At 38.7% G+C, this 15648-nt stretch overlaps 1 protein-coding gene across 1 annotated transcript in view; it reads left to right on the plus strand.

Moving 5' to 3' along the window:
- KCNK2 (potassium two pore domain channel subfamily K member 2) overlaps nucleotides 1-12868 on the plus strand; it is a 108934-nt gene extending 96066 nt beyond the window's left edge. Inside the window, exon 7 of the mRNA XM_026088852.1 lies at nucleotides 12551-12868. Coding sequence (XP_025944637.1) covers nucleotides 12551-12868 — 318 coding nt within the window. The remainder of the gene's footprint in view (nucleotides 1-12550) is intronic.
- Nucleotides 12869-15648: the final 2780 nt, after the last annotated feature.

A 15648-nucleotide genomic window follows, 5' to 3' on the forward strand; every position in this document is an offset into this window, starting at 1 on the left:
CAGGAGGCATCATGCAGGTGTTCTCRTTTGCAAGTCCCCATCTTGTGTTCTGGGAAAGTGCTGGAGGGATCTGTAACACCTAACCTGCGAGACTTGCACTGGCTGCAGGAAAACCAACAGGTCACTTCAAATGCTGTGAATCTGCATTGTTTTTGTGTATTCTCTTTGAACGTAAGAATTGTGATACTAGTTCAGAACAAAGGTGTATCTAGCCCATTAATCCCTCTGCCTTGAGAGAAAGTAAGGACTGGGCAAGCACACATGATGCTTCACCAGTGCACTCTCTCAGGCAATAACTGTTCTCAGCTTGAGGCATTTCCTAAACTGAATTTAGTTTCCCTGGGTTTCTTGTTTCTGGATTCTTGAAAGAAAGTGGTGGTATGACTGAGGTGCTATGACTTGGGAGTATGCAAAAATCAGGAATCCCTTGGTTTTGCTGCATGTTCTCACAGAACAATTTGGTTCTCCTTCACACTGCTTCCTAGAATTAATCTGGCCCTTACTCTCTCTTTTTTCACACTCTTTTATTAGACTGTAAGATCACTGGATAAGGTGCTTTTTACTGCATAAGTGTACATAGCACAAGTCCTAGCACACAGAGAGCTCAATCTTGTTTGGAGTGTCTCATGATCCATGTTATTCCAGTGACGGTAATGTATTACAAATGYTTGAATTTTGTAATACCTTGCTTTTATTTTATACTGAAGCCATTTCAGTGTAGACTTCTTTAAAGATTTAAAGAAGCATGAATTGAATAGACTTATGGATCCCGTTAGCCATTAAGTATTTTATTTTTATTAAGCAGAACTCCATTCTCCAGGTGGTGCAGCACAGCACTATGCCAAACACTCTCTGCTGAGGCACCAGGCAGGAATGCATACCCTATTTCCTTTTTCCATTCCTTCTCACCTTTGTAGCCTAAATAATCATATTCATTTGTCTACAGAAGAAAAACCAACTCATTCTTCAGGTATAGCCAAGTTCTCTTGGCTGACACTGGTATTCAGGATTTTGCTGTATACAAACATTTCATGTGTTTTTAGGTCAGATTAAAGACAGACATAACATTCATACCATTTGTTCAATTAATCATACCCCTGATGTTCTGAAATGTTCCCCCATTTTTTTTAACTCATTGCTCAGTCATGTCTGAGAACATCCATAGCAGACATAATGTTTTATCAATAGCTGCTATAGTGTCAGAAATGACTTGGGACCAATTTGAGAAAACTGAATTATGGCATAGCACAAATTGTGCGCTAGTTATAAAACATGAAAAATTGTGTGTTCTGTTCTAATGACATTTTGTAGGAAGAAAGTTGTATATGGTTATATCATGTTTTCTGTTAGAYTAACTGCATTTGACTGAACAGAAGCATTGTGCAAATATTCACTTTATAGGTAGCATTATATAATAAAAACAGCTTCTCTCAGCTCATCTGGAAGCTGTCTTTGCTATCTGCCTAGGAAAATTTGAGTGAAAAAGCTGAGGGAGTTCAGTGGAACTGTAATCGTCAAGTCTCCTCTCTGCCAGCAGAAGCCAGAGGAGACTCCTGAATGGTAGTAGCCAAGTCAACTAACCTGTACTAGAGGCCAGGGCTAAGACAGAGAGGATGCAAGTATTGAAAAGCCCCTCTCTTCCTTTCCACCTCAAAAACTAAAACCATATTTCAGCTGAGGTGTTTGATCATCTCCTTTTTGCCTTTTCCACTATCTGAAGTAAAACACAGTTTATCATTGCATGTTTAGGCTGTATATTGTGAAAGAAAACCTCAGCATTCCAGAAAGTGTATGTTTGTAGCAAATATTATGTATATCTGTAGTCCTGTTAACTTTTTTCTTTACTGATGCAATTGCATTTTACTTGAAAGCACTTTACATAAGACTTGGAGGGAATAATGCATTTCACTGTTTCAACAAAATGTCTATTTTTTTTTTTGAGGTACCACAGGAGAGTTTGTTATATGCAAGTGGAATTGAGACAAAAATCTGTACGTTATTTTTTGTTTTAAAGCACACTGTCAGTATCCAGAATTATTTTGATGAAATATTATTTCACCACTGACAATTTTAAATCACTGATACTCAATAACACTGTATTTTAATAATAAAATCTGATAACCAGAAAGTCTATGACTTGTTCAGGTGGCCTATGTCTCCTGAAATGCACTTGAGTTCTGATTGCATCAAATGGAGAGGAAAGTGAAAGACAAGTAGAGACAGAGGTGGGAGTTTTAGAAAGATAGATCTGTTGCTAGAAGCAGTTCATACAGTAAGATAGATGAAGTGTCAGAAAGTCACTGGAACATGCTGTGTGCTATAATCTTAAGTAGGCGATCTGTCTCTGAAGTTCAGCTTCAGCTGTGCTAGCTTGCCTTAAACTCCCTCCTCCTCATTATTCTCTGTACTCTGATTACTCAGAGCACTTACAAAGTCTTCTGATTTTAGTCTCTTTGAAAGGTAAAATTTCAGCAGGATTTTTTCCTTATCTCGCTCACTTTTACCTCAGTTTGCAGCTGCTTCTGAATTGCAGTGTTTTCTGCAAAAATACCTGCCCAACCAAGAATCTTAGTCATTTAGGCTATAAATTTCCAATTCATGTTTGTAAAATGAAGTGCGTACGTCCTTTGGCCTCACAATATATTTTAGTAGAGCCAACAATCTTATATACAGAAATTAAAAGGGTAGGTCAGAGCGCCTTGGTGGTAGCCTGTTCCTATAGAAAACACTGAAGCAGAGAAGGATTTGTGGGAGGGAGTCTTAGTGGAAAAGTAGTTGCATGTGAAGTCCTTTTGCAAGGCAATAGTTAATAGGGGTGACACAATTTTAGGATGTGCAAGCAGGGGAATGTTGAATAGCTGTAGGAAAATGGTGTTATTGCTACATATGTTATTAGAAGGACTGTTCCAGAATATAGTTCATAGCTCTGTGGCCTAAACTTCAGAAAGAATGCAAAGGGCTATAAAAAATGGCAAAAGAGCTGTTTGAAGACACCACCTCCTAGCTAAGAGTTTTTCCAGTCCATCCAAGATATACAGAAAAGTGTATGTGAGAAGGAAGTATCCCATTCAAAAAGGTGGTTGTTTCTAAGAATTTCTGTCAGATGGGGAGAGATATAAAATACTACTCAGCTCATAAAATATTTCTACAGTAAATACAGCCATAGGTCTCTAGTCAAACTAGACCAGAAACAGCACAAAGCTACTACCAAAACCAAAATGGGAAGGTATAGTCCCTCCCTAACTTTTGCAAGTCTCTGAGAAATATAGAGAGTGCCGTTGGTGTAAAGACAAGGGAGAAATGGCCAAACTGATTTTGAATGAAATTTGATCTCTTCCCTTCACAAAAAATCACGAGTGTGAGTTATACTAGTGTTGTTTTAGGTTCTGCCCTACCAACAGTCCATAATTCTGAGTTTCTGTATTGATCACCCTTTTACAAGTACACTCTAGTATTAAGTGCAGTAATGAACATGAAAGTACATGCTGTTCAGATATTCCCGGGAAAACCAATCTGCTGAATTTTTTTTTTGGCACTTTTCTTTTTGAGATTTCTTTCATCATAATTTTATGTACTCTGGACACATGATGCCTACCTAACTTTTTAGCTTCAGATTGACCGCATACACTTAAAGATAACAGCTACAATATTTTGGTGTGATTTTTATTTATGCCCCATCTCTTAGCTGGGCATATTAAATCCCTTTAGAGACAACTCTTTTATTATTGTATAGGAAGTACCAGGTCCCCAAGTGATGCTCATACCTACTGGTCTGGGATTACAAGAGACATACCTTTTTTTTCCCTTTTTTTTTTTCTTTCTTTTTTCCCCTCTCTATTGGCAGCCCTGCCTGCTGTGCCTGCCAAGGGAAGGTGGGTAGCACACTTGGCGTGCTGCCAGCTGGCCCCTGGCACTTGGCCCTGTTCTTTGACATTGCTCCCAGTTGCCTCACCGTGCTGACTGGACAGTTCAGTGGAGATAAAATGTCTCCAGGTCAGGCTTATGGTTCTGCATATAACCAGATAGTGGTGGTGATCTATTGAATCTGCAAAAATAAGGCAAAGCAAATTACTAAAACTTCATAGTAGGACAGAAACTGATCAAAGTGAATTCAGTTATAGCAATGACTTTTCTCAGAGTTATTTGCCCATGAAGATTCCCTGAATGGCCATTATCATGGCTAACATTAGGGAATCTTGCTTTATTTATTTATTTATTTATTTTGGAACAAGATGTAAGCGGTTCTTTAAGTTACTGAGGCAAATTTATCTGTGATTTAATTCTATTGACAAAAAGATACTTAATCTGGAATTTGTTCAGCCCACATCTCCATCTTTTAACATTCCTGAAGACTTTACTTTTTTCTAGTTAATTTCAGAGCTTGAATATTGTTAGGAAAAGATACCAAAACACATTATTAATAATGACTGTGTGTGTATTTGATACCTTTCTTGTGGAAGGGTCCCCAGACAAAGCCAGTTCAGCAGAATACCCTTGCAGCTTCAAGAGGCTGTGTTGACAGTGAGGAAACTGTTTCGCAATAACAGATAAGAGGGACTGAGGAAAATTTGGAATACTTTTCTTTCAAGAGATCAGTGGAGTTGCAATACTCGTGTAGAACAACTAAAATGGGGCCTTAATATTTTGTACAAAAATGTCTCCAGATATTGACATTGGAAAGTCAAAGAATTAAACAATTTTTACTAGGACTTGTCCATTTGGTTACAATAACCATTCTCTGCTCAATGCTGTGTCAAAATTAAGTCTTTCTAAATTGTTCTCTTTAGCATATCTTTAAGCAGAAAAGACCAATGAGTTCATAAAACAGTCATTGTCTTTTTCCTGTAGGAGGAAATTGAGACGCATGTCCTTCAACTATTTGTGCCTTGGGTTTCATTATACTTCTAGTGTAATTCTTAAAATATGTGCCATTTCTGGCTGCAGCAAAGTTATTGGCTCTATAGTATTGACAATAAATACATGTTTTTCTCCTGAATTACCTTAAGCTCCACTGACAGAACATTATGCAAACCCGTATAGCAGTTTCTTCTGGTTAATACAGGTAGATAGATGTCATTTACTCACATCAGGTTGTAAGAGAGTTTGGAATGGCTCTCTGAGGTAGATAAAATGGTTAAATAGAACAACTGATTTTGACAGGAAAATGTAAGCACCTTTTTTGTTTTCCTCTGAAGCTATCAATAAAGCCAAACATTAGGGAAGAAGCAAATCAGGCCAATAGTTTGTGTACAGTATTGAGGCATACACATGCAGCTGATTGCAAAGACATGTCTGTGCAATTTTCAAGAGTAGTTCCTAGGAGATACCTAACACTAGAACAGGAGTGTTTATATTTCTGGAAAATAGAGGTAAAACAGAATAGAGAATTTCAGTGTCTGTAAGTATGTTTCACTCTGTCTTTATAGAGGCAATTTTTAAAATTTTGTAGGCTACCTGCTTTTATTTTGTTGAATCAGACCCTGATATAGCGAAACTGCCATCTCTACATCTGCCATCTGTCACATCTCTACAAAACATACTCCCACAGCTGCCAGCATAGATGGTCCTCCACACCAGAATAATCAAAATTCATGGGCTGTGTGCATTCCAGTTGAAGAATGTGGTTGATTTTCATCCAGGGCATCTGATGTGCTCATGGAAATTATGTGGGTGAAACCAAACAGTTATTGCTCACTGGAATGAAGTAACAAACATTATTTATTAAAGGACTGAATAACCTAATTACCATGGGAGAGCATTGTTCCCAAAACACTGCTGACCACCATGGCTACAAAAATACTACTCTCAATGTAAATGTTACTCCAGGAGATGGCTGTTTGGCAAAATAAATTCCTTTCCCCTGGGATAATTGTCTTAAAGATAGAGGGACACATTTGCCAGTCAGGGGAACCCAAAGAGAGATCAGTTGTTGCTTTATCTGAACCATTCAATGTCAAGTTCAGTGGCTTAAAGACCTAGTGTGGAAGAGCTCTCAGCTACGGAGCTGAAGTCCTGAAAGACTGAAGGAACAGAATATAGTGGTTAGGCTCCTAGAAAAGCTCAGCATAGTATCTCAGTAGTGCCTGTGGCCTTTCCTCTCTGTGTTGCCTTCTGCTACTGTCTTATTTTACCTTTAAAGACAATGGAGCACTGTCTTCTGTAAGTATGTATTCACAGGCTGTAGCACAGTAGGGGGTTTGGATACTCTCTAATAATGCTATAACTACAATAATAATGCTATAACTACAGATATACTGAGCGCCAAATGCTGGGAGTGGGACTATAAATAGGATCCTCTTAGTATGCAGGAAATACATGGGCTYCAATAAAAGTGTCTGTGAAGCCTGCCTTTTCTTCTTCTGTACTCCGGTAATCTCTAGCTGATAGAGAACCAATCTAGTTACTGTAAATTTGTGGCTAGCATAGCTTGGGCAGGAAGAGATGGCATGTGCTTGCCCRTAACTGCAGGAGAGTGAGACTTCAGATAGACAAACCCTCCTGCCCKCGCGGAGAATCAACCCACCCAGCAATTGCATTGTTAAATCCATCAAGCCTTAGCTGTACCCATATTCTTTTATTTCAAATTTTAAATGGAGATCTTCTGATAATTTCTGAGAACACTGGATGAGTTTCTTGAAAACTAAGACAAAATGTTATGTCTTAGTTAGCAGCAGAGGATCTGCTGCTTGGATAATGTGACATGTGCATGCTCTTTCTAGTTATCTCTTTGAGTAGCRTACCATGGAGAGATTAATTGGATGTGTTATTTTTAAGTAACAGAAAAGTACGTTGGAGAGGAAAAATGAAACTGCTAAACTTTGGAGAATGCATTACTGACAATTGCTATAAATTATATACTATGGGGCATGTAGAGCTTTAAGAATATCTGTAAAGAAGGCCACGTTTAATTTTCTAAAAGGCAGTCAGATATTTCCAGCTCATCTGCTTGCTATTTAATCCATTTTTTTGGCTTTGCACTAACATTAGGGCCATTGTAAAATGACTGAGCCCTGTATGCCAGAGAAAATATCGTAAAGGTGAACCATAAAGTTTCTCTTATCAAAGAGAAACTAGACAAATTATTTAGAAATATGTTATTCTCATTTTCCTGCATGACATATGATGTCTATTTTCTTTCTTATCTGGCAGTTATTGGTGTACCTCCTCCCAAGCATATCATATCTTTCATGTTGCATATCTGATCTTCCAAGCAATTATATCCATCTTCCCTCTCTGTAAACAGAAGTAAATTGATTGGTTATCCTGTAATATTGGGATTTTTAAAAAGTGACTGTGAGAGAGAAGGGCCAAGCTAAGGAAAGTTAAGTTAAAGAAGTGTGTATTCACTTCAGTGTACTTAAGAAGGTCCTTATTTATGCTTGTTTTTTTTTTCCTGTTAGGAAGTTTTAAAACCTTTTTCATTGCCTATGCTCAGAGCTTTGTGTTCATCAGTTTCATGTTTTCAGTTTTACTGAAGTGTTATTAGAGGTTCTGTTGAAAAAAGATGACTTCCACGGACGGACAGTGGTGTATGTCACAAAGGTTTTAAATTGATTTTCGTATATGGGGAGCCAGCCGAAAGAGAACATCCTGGCCCAGTGCTCGCAATAACCTGTGCTGCTAAGCAGATGGATAAGTGTTCTAGCAGTTGGGGTTTAATTCTCAGCACTGATTACTCATATGTAAATGTTATTGCTATGTGGCTTGTGCTGTCCAGAGCATACTTAACAGAATGAGTGGTCTTCCTGCATGATGGCCGGTTTTTTGGTGTAGTTACTTAGGTATCTGTTGTGAAAGGAGTGTTCAGAAAGGCCCCCAAACTCCTCATAAATGAGGAATTAGAGAAAATGTCAAGAATGAAGCAGGTGCAGAGAGATAATATCTTCAGATACTTGTTTCTCTTAACAGTAGCTTCTCCTTGGACTTGCCTGTGTTCTGGGTTAGGCAATTGGCCTCTATCCAAGTGCTGTTCTTAGCAAGACGGTGAGAAAGCTAAAATGCGGTGATGAAAATTGATGGAGAGGGTTTTGGTCTCACCAGTGATACTGATTGAGAGAGGCTTCTCCCATACCAATGTTAGGTAGATATTAATTCAGATGCTTTTTGGCAGGAGCAGGTGAAGGAAATGGGTGCTTAAGGTCCATGTTTTTTCTTAGTCCTGTCAAATTCTGCATGTCTATCTTTATATGATATTGATAGCTATGTGCACAGCCTGGGAACTATTTGATCATTCAGGAAGTTCAGGAAGTTTACACTTTTGATGTAAAATTAAAAAAAAAAAAGTGACTTTAATTGTTATTGTTAGGCACATTTCAAAATGGTTCAGAAGCTATTTTTCATCATACTCTAATAAAATAAATGTGATATTTCTACTACAGGTAGACAGAGATGCCTAAATATAGACAGTTAGAGATGTCACTAGAGATGTCCTGCTGTATTTGAGACATCCCCATGGAGCTGTCAGATGTAGCACAGAACGTATGGGAAATGCTTGCTCGTCTGCAGTGGTAGCTGGGGGCCAGGCAGCGTGCACTAGGCAATGAATTGAGCCAATGGTGTTTCTTTGAGAGAAAAGTATCTAGTCTTTCCTGGTGAAGTGTGCAATGTGGGATACTGAGTTATCTATACCATTAGCATATTTCTTGAGAATTTGTCATTGAAATCTTTATGGAGGGACCTGCAGAACTGTGGCTTTTTGTGAAAACAGACATTTCCAAGGCCCATGCCAGCAGAGTCCAAACAAAGAACTAGGATAACATGCCTTAAACTGAACAAAAAATAAATATTACATGATTTTTGTTATTCCTAGCCCTTAAAAGTTCTCAACTTGCTGCTGTCTCTGTAACCTACATCCTTGATCACTGACCGGACTCGCAAGGCATTAGGATATTGCATCCTAAGTATCTAATAAAGTTACTAGATGCTAATGTTGAAAGTATAATGCTAACRTATTAGAGCTAATATGCCCCTGAAATCACTGGAGCTGCCAAAACACATTGCAGTCTAATTTAGACTTTGATGTAGAGGAAATCAAACCTGGAACTGGAAAAGATGCTGCCTCCCCATTACTTGTGGTATTCCTGTTTCCTGCAGGGAAGGAGTGAGCAACATCACCAGACTAGTGCTACTTATTATATGGCTGACTCCTGTGCTATCACTGTGGCATGTTTTTCCTGTTACTTCAGAAATATTTTGTGTCATTCAGCCTTAGGTAAAGCACCTGTCAATCATTTCTGTGACTAAGAGGCCTCATCCTTGTATCATGTTGCCCCCAGTTATGGCAGCTACAAAGTCTACAAATAATGAGACAAGAGAATTTGAGAAAAGTAAACAAATGTGATGGTAGGTGTCTATCTTCAGATTTTTTTGAGCAGCATAGGCAACTGGCATTTCAGTCACTTTGCATAAGATATTTTGTGACTATCAGCCCCCAAATGAAGTGAAGCTATAATGCAATATGAAAAAATGCCATACCTTAGGGACAGACAGAGCCTGAGCATATACTGAAATGTCCCTATGGATAAAGGAGGGATCAAATTACAAGAGCAGGTTGCTTATGTACTCTGGCAGCTAAAAACTGCACATTTCTTTTTCTATAACCTTTTGTATTTGAGTCTGTAAGTGCAATGGAATTAAGAGAATTTTATTCTGAAAAGATAACATTTTTGAGTGCATTTAAGTTCACACAAAAGCTAGGGGCTAAAAGCAGTAATTTGGGGCATGCATAGTTCACACAGCACTGAACTTATAGCTTTCCTGCTGTGCCAATTACCCCTGTTTAACTGCTAATGCATTTCAATTTTGCCTAGCAATAGCACTGCATTTTTCAATTTTTTTCTCTGATTTTAATAYGAAACTAAAATTGTGCCAAGCTGTATGTTAGCTCAGATATACGGGCAGAGAGTATTAAGACCACCATGTTCATGTTCTGTATCACCTTAACTGGAACATGAACCTGTCTCCAAAAGGCATATTTAGTGATCTTCAGCTAGCTGCATCTTGCTTCCCAAAAGAAATCTAGTTAAAACATAGTAATCAGATATCCTAACAACTGCAATGTAAAAATCCTCCCAAATAACTTACATGTGTAAGAGTTAAAATATAGCAGCTTGCCCTGTGCAAGACAGCGCCATCATCAACATGTAGCGAGGTAGATTGTCCAGGCAATTCTGAGCATGTCACTGGGGTTAAATATACTTGCTTTTGCCAGGAGCATGACCAGGTGTTTTTTCTTAGCTGAGAAAACACAAGGGAAATGGGAACTGAAACTTCCAGTAAAAGGAAGGTTAAAAAGGATATGGGGAGATGGTTCAAGATTGGTTGTGATTTTCAGTAGCCTGAATTGTGCCTGCCAAGGCACAATTTTAAAACTACAAGTTTGATAACATCCCTTGAATGTGACTATATGCAATGCCATTGCTGAGTGAAATAAGTGAACTGATGAAAGCTTACACAGCTGATGAAGGGTACAAATGTGTGGGGTAAAATAGGAACTCTTTTACTGTCTCTTTGCCCCCCCGACAGTAGTATGACCCAGAACTTGAGCTGCCTGCTGCCTTTGGTAAAGCTTTGGAGCAGGACAGAACTGCCCCAGGGCATGTCTTGATACTGCCTGTCGTATTTTTATTACTTGTTTACTACAAATAAAAATATTGTAACAGCTGAAATGTTTCAGCAGTACAGATTTTATTATTTTCAGATCTGAAGTGCAGTATGTCTGATCCAAATTGCACAATTTAAATACTAATAATCATTCAGCTAGGCGAGTCCTCTGTGTATTACAGAAAATAATTCTTGTTTTCAAAAATATACATAATGGGTCCACATTAGTCATCTGTATAATTCAGTGAAGCTGAGACAAATGTAATAAAATGACCCCTGGGTAAAGAGAGCTTTTTGGTTTCTTTCTGGGAGGGGGAAAGTTTTCCTGAAACCCTGACACTCCTTGGCAGGCTGATCATTTTTTACTTTCATTATGTTCCTGTTTTCCACTGCACTGCAAAGCATAAATAAGCCTGTGGCCACTTGTCTCTAATGCTTTGCCCCCATATTTCTTTGTGTTAATTTTTATTTGATTTCTGTGCTCACTGATTCCTAGCTTGCTTGCCAATGATTGAAATTTTGGACTGAGCAGTACCAATTAGACTAATTTATTTAATTGGGTTAATTCTTCTGAAATGCTTCACTTTGGAGTTACATTTATCAGCAGTCTATCTTTGCCTTGCTAAACCTTTCAACTGTTAAGCTGCCTACAAAGCAGAGATTTAAAGATAAAAAAACTGAAAATATTTCCTTTGCACTTAAAATGGGATTATCTCCTCCGAAGATGCCTCCTTTAATATGCCTTATATAATTTATTTAGTTAATGATATTAACAGTGGTCTGTTGGCTCAAAATAGAAGAGCAAATATATAACACACAAATTACAAGTCCATAGTTGATCCCTGTTATATGGGTAAGCTGCCAAGTCTACCTCATACAGTATCTCTCAAAAATAAGGATAATTTGGGTTTCTGTGCCAGCAGCTRCCTTCCTTACCCTCATAGGGTGGGCTCATAGGATGTTTCAGCTTTGCTGATACTGAAACAGAGTGGAAAGAAAGCTTAAAGGGTAAAAACTATGGTAGTTTTACTCTAAATGAAGGTGGATCTGCCTCTAGGTTGTTGGCAAAGACATGCAGAGTTAGAGAACAGGAACTAACTGGACAGTGGGGATTTACACACACTTATGAAATAGTAGTGATAGTGGAAGCTGGCACCTTGCAGCAGGTCTGACTGGAGATCTGCATATAAAAAGCGAAAACTCACCCTACAGCTGTATGATAATTGTGCAGCAGCCTGGTGCTCTGACAGGCAGGCTGCATTTCCTTGGGTATAATTGGTAGCAGCTCAAGGAACCCCCCACTGCAGTTATGTTCATGTTGCTTTTTGATATATCACTTCAGTGGAGTCAGGGTGACAAGCAGACGTGTTGCTGACATGACTGAACCTGTTACTGCATTGGTGCTAGGTTTGAAAAAGCACAAGAAAGAGAATACAAGCAGCTGACATTTTCCTTTAAAAAGGCTTTTCTGTCTAAATTTAGAAATTTGCTGCCAAGTCTCATAGGGATCTTTCCACAGACAGTGAAAGTGCTCATAAATAACCCTGCACCCTAGTAACAATACATAACACAGCCTGGATTGCTGGGATTCCAGCATCCCCTGACCAGCTGGGTGCGTTGCAGCTGTCGGGGCTCTGTTCTTTACTGGAGCTTCCCTGTATTGGTGACTGCCTCTAATTCAAAAAACTCCCCCCAACTTCTAGCAGAAAATGTTTTTCTTCTGTTTTTAGAATCATTGTAAACTCTTACTAGTGTGACATTTCTTCCTCTTGGACACCAGTTTGGTTATTTATTGATAAAACATTGAGTCTGAGGCATGAGAAATCTGTGCCAGCAGCAGCTCTTTGCCAGCCCAAAGCCACACTGCTTCCTCACTGGGCTCTCGAGCCTAGACAGCCTTTAAAGGCCTCAGGCATGTTATGTTTCTTTTTTCTCATTCTTGCTGCAGGTAGGGGAATTCAGAGCCCATGCTGCAGAATGGACGGCCAACGTCACAGCAGAGTTCAAAGAAACACGAAGGCGTCTAAGTGTGGAGATCTACGACAAGTTTCAGCGGGCTACCTCCATCAAAAGAAAGCTCTCTGCAGAACTGGCAGTCAACCACAATCAAGACCTGACTCCTTGCAAGAGAACCCTGTCAGTCAACCATCTAACCAGTGAGAAGGACATCTTGCCAGCTCTAACAAAGACAGACAGCATTTATATGAATGGTTTGACACCTCACTGTGCAGCAGAAGAGATAGCTGTTATTGAAAATATTAAGTAGTTGTGACTTGGGATCACAGTCCTTGAGAAGCTCTTGGCTTAGACTAGCCATATACCTTTTTTTCTCCACCCCGTCAATGATCAATGCTAATAGCATTTTATATGTGTGCATGAGTTCCACAGAAACTGCAGTCCAGAGTTACCATCACATCTCTTCAAAGACTCAAGATGAATGGCGCTTCTGTTATTGAAAGATGCTGGAACAAGCAACGTCTTCTGCCTTTATCTGCCCAGACTGTTTTTCATTTCTCCTAATGTGCCATATGGCCTCAAGAATGAATCACAGGTGTTATGGTAACAATGTAGCTTTGAGGGATCAGTCCTTAAAATTTCAGGGTCTACCTTACTGAGCCTAGGAATGGACCATTTATGGACTACAACACATTTGTAAATGGCAAGAAATTCTTATGCAGCCTTTTACCTAAGAAATTTTTGTCAGTGCCTTATCTTTTGAAGAACCAGAACCTCTACAATTCCTATATGGTTTTTGTTTGTTTGTTTTTTTGCATGAGTAATGTATTTCATTTGAGCTTTCATTCTTCTTGAAACGATGGTGTTTTAAAGGTGTCTGTAGTGAAGATACCAAGCAGCATGAATGAATGCCAGAACTCAACAATCATCAAATCAATGTCCTTAGCTCTAAATTTAAAGGCACTGCAGTTTCAAAAGTTGTGAAAATATCCCCCAGAAGCATTTGTTTTACTCAGGTCCAGCTGATACTTGTTCACACTGACTTGTAGAATTTGCAGACCCACTTCAGGTTGTATTTTTCAAGCAGTGTTCAGCAGTTTTTTTCTCTGCATCAGATGTACCAAAAAAAAAATCTGCAGCTTATCTAGCACTAAATTATTTGGTAGATGACAAGAACAAATAAAAATTACCATTATGAGGATAGGCAGGAGAGGGTTTTAGTTGGTGCATTCTGATAACCATACTCAGAAAACAAGGCAGAAAAATACAGTAGTTTGTCATGAGCATAAGCCTTCTGCCAGACATTTGCTCTATGAAAGGGATTCTTAAGTTCCTCTTTCAGTCCAGTCACACCAGACGCCATATGCTATTTTACGCAGGGATCCTGCTTGAGTGCTTTCCTGAATGTCCCGCTGCACAGTGGCTGCCTATGCTGGAGCTGTGACTAATGTGGGAATGCAATTGCAACTGGTATCACTGTGACTTTGTACACTTCAAAGACAGACGTGCCTGAATACAAGTGCAGGCATGGAGGAGAGCTGATAAATAGCACAATCTGAATACTGATGATTGTTCAGACAGGATAGGCTGATGATAAGCAGGTCTAAACTGTACCATGGGTTTTCTTTATTGGTTTTAAGAAAACACATTGACTATAATTTTGTGTCCTGTTTTGCTTATAGGTATATGTGAGATTCAGAAGAAACACAGGATGGAATGGATAATTTTGTCTTTTTACATTTTTTTCTTATGTTAGTCTATTGTAACCTGGCTGTACATAAAATGAATAGAACAGGCCTTAAAGAATAATTTAGGCTCTGTGTAAATTAAAGAAGAATGAGACTTTGCTGATTGGGCATGATTCAAGTGGCAAATCTACAGCATCTCTGACCATTAGATAACATGCAAGATATGAATGTTAATGTTTTTGGATGCTTAGCTTGTTTTCTAATAAATATAAGTTAATATGTAAATTCAGTCAATTCAGTGTAAATATCAGTCAATTAACATTTACAGAGAGTACGCTTTTAAAATGAAGAAAGTTCCATAAAACAGCACGGAGCAAATGCTCTTATAAAAGACCCTTGTCTCCCCAGCACAGTGTTCTGAATGTCCACGTGGTGAGAATTCTTCTCACCACGTATAAACTGTGAATTGTAATGAAAAATAAAGTTTTTAATTAAAATAAGCTTTTTCTCAATCTCCTGCTTGGTACAACTACAATGCTAAGAAATAATTTGTGAAATTGATTTTGTGTTTGCATTGGTTGCAGAGTATAGCAGTTTGCTGCCTGCTTTAATTTCAGCTGGGTTAAGCCATAAAGGCTTGACTCATCCAGCACAGAAATATTTTTTTCTTGATATTAAAAATAATGCTCTTTGGTTGCTGTACCCTAAATTGTGTGTTTTGCTATTTCGTTTCAAAAAATTGGCAGGGCAGAATTTCTTCTGCCGTGTGCTACAGAGTTGATGTCACTCTATCCGCCTTTGCCCTGGCGGAGGCGAGGGGAGCTCTCACCTGCTGTCCTGCCAGCTCTGCTCCGTGGGTGGGAACCTTCCGCGGAAGTGTGTGAACAAACAGCTGTAGGGGTAGCAACCTTTCAAACCAGTACAGTCATTTCTGCAGTGAATATTTTACTATGGCCTCTTTAATTATTTAAAATCCCAGCTAAGGGAACAGTAGCTCTCAACAGTGTGGTGGTAAGTAAATACTGAAGAGTATTTTTTTTCTTCAGTCATTCCAGTCTGATTTGCCTGGGATGCTTCTCAGTCCCTTTTGGATCTGACTTTCAAAAAGGGACTGATAATGTTTTAATGTTTCTTGTCTTTGAAAATCAGAGTTGCGATATCTTAGGTTGAATGTTTGGATCATTCCAACTAGATAGTTCATTTCCACTTACCAACTTATAAGAGTGTCTATGTGGTTTCTTTCAATKTAAAGAAACTTTCAGTCATCTTAGAACCTGCTGAGAAATGTAAATTGTTTTGAGGCCCTAGGAGAATGTTTGTGATATTAGTATAGATATTTGTTACATTTATTTACCTTGATTTTGGATATGATCTGTGGGAAAAGAACCCCTGTTAATTCATA

Source organism: Apteryx rowi, unplaced genomic scaffold (genome assembly GCF_003343035.1).
Source record: "Apteryx rowi isolate R43461 unplaced genomic scaffold, aptRow1 scaffold_79, whole genome shotgun sequence".
In the NCBI taxonomy this organism is placed as follows: Eukaryota; Metazoa; Chordata; class Aves; order Apterygiformes; family Apterygidae; genus Apteryx; species Apteryx rowi.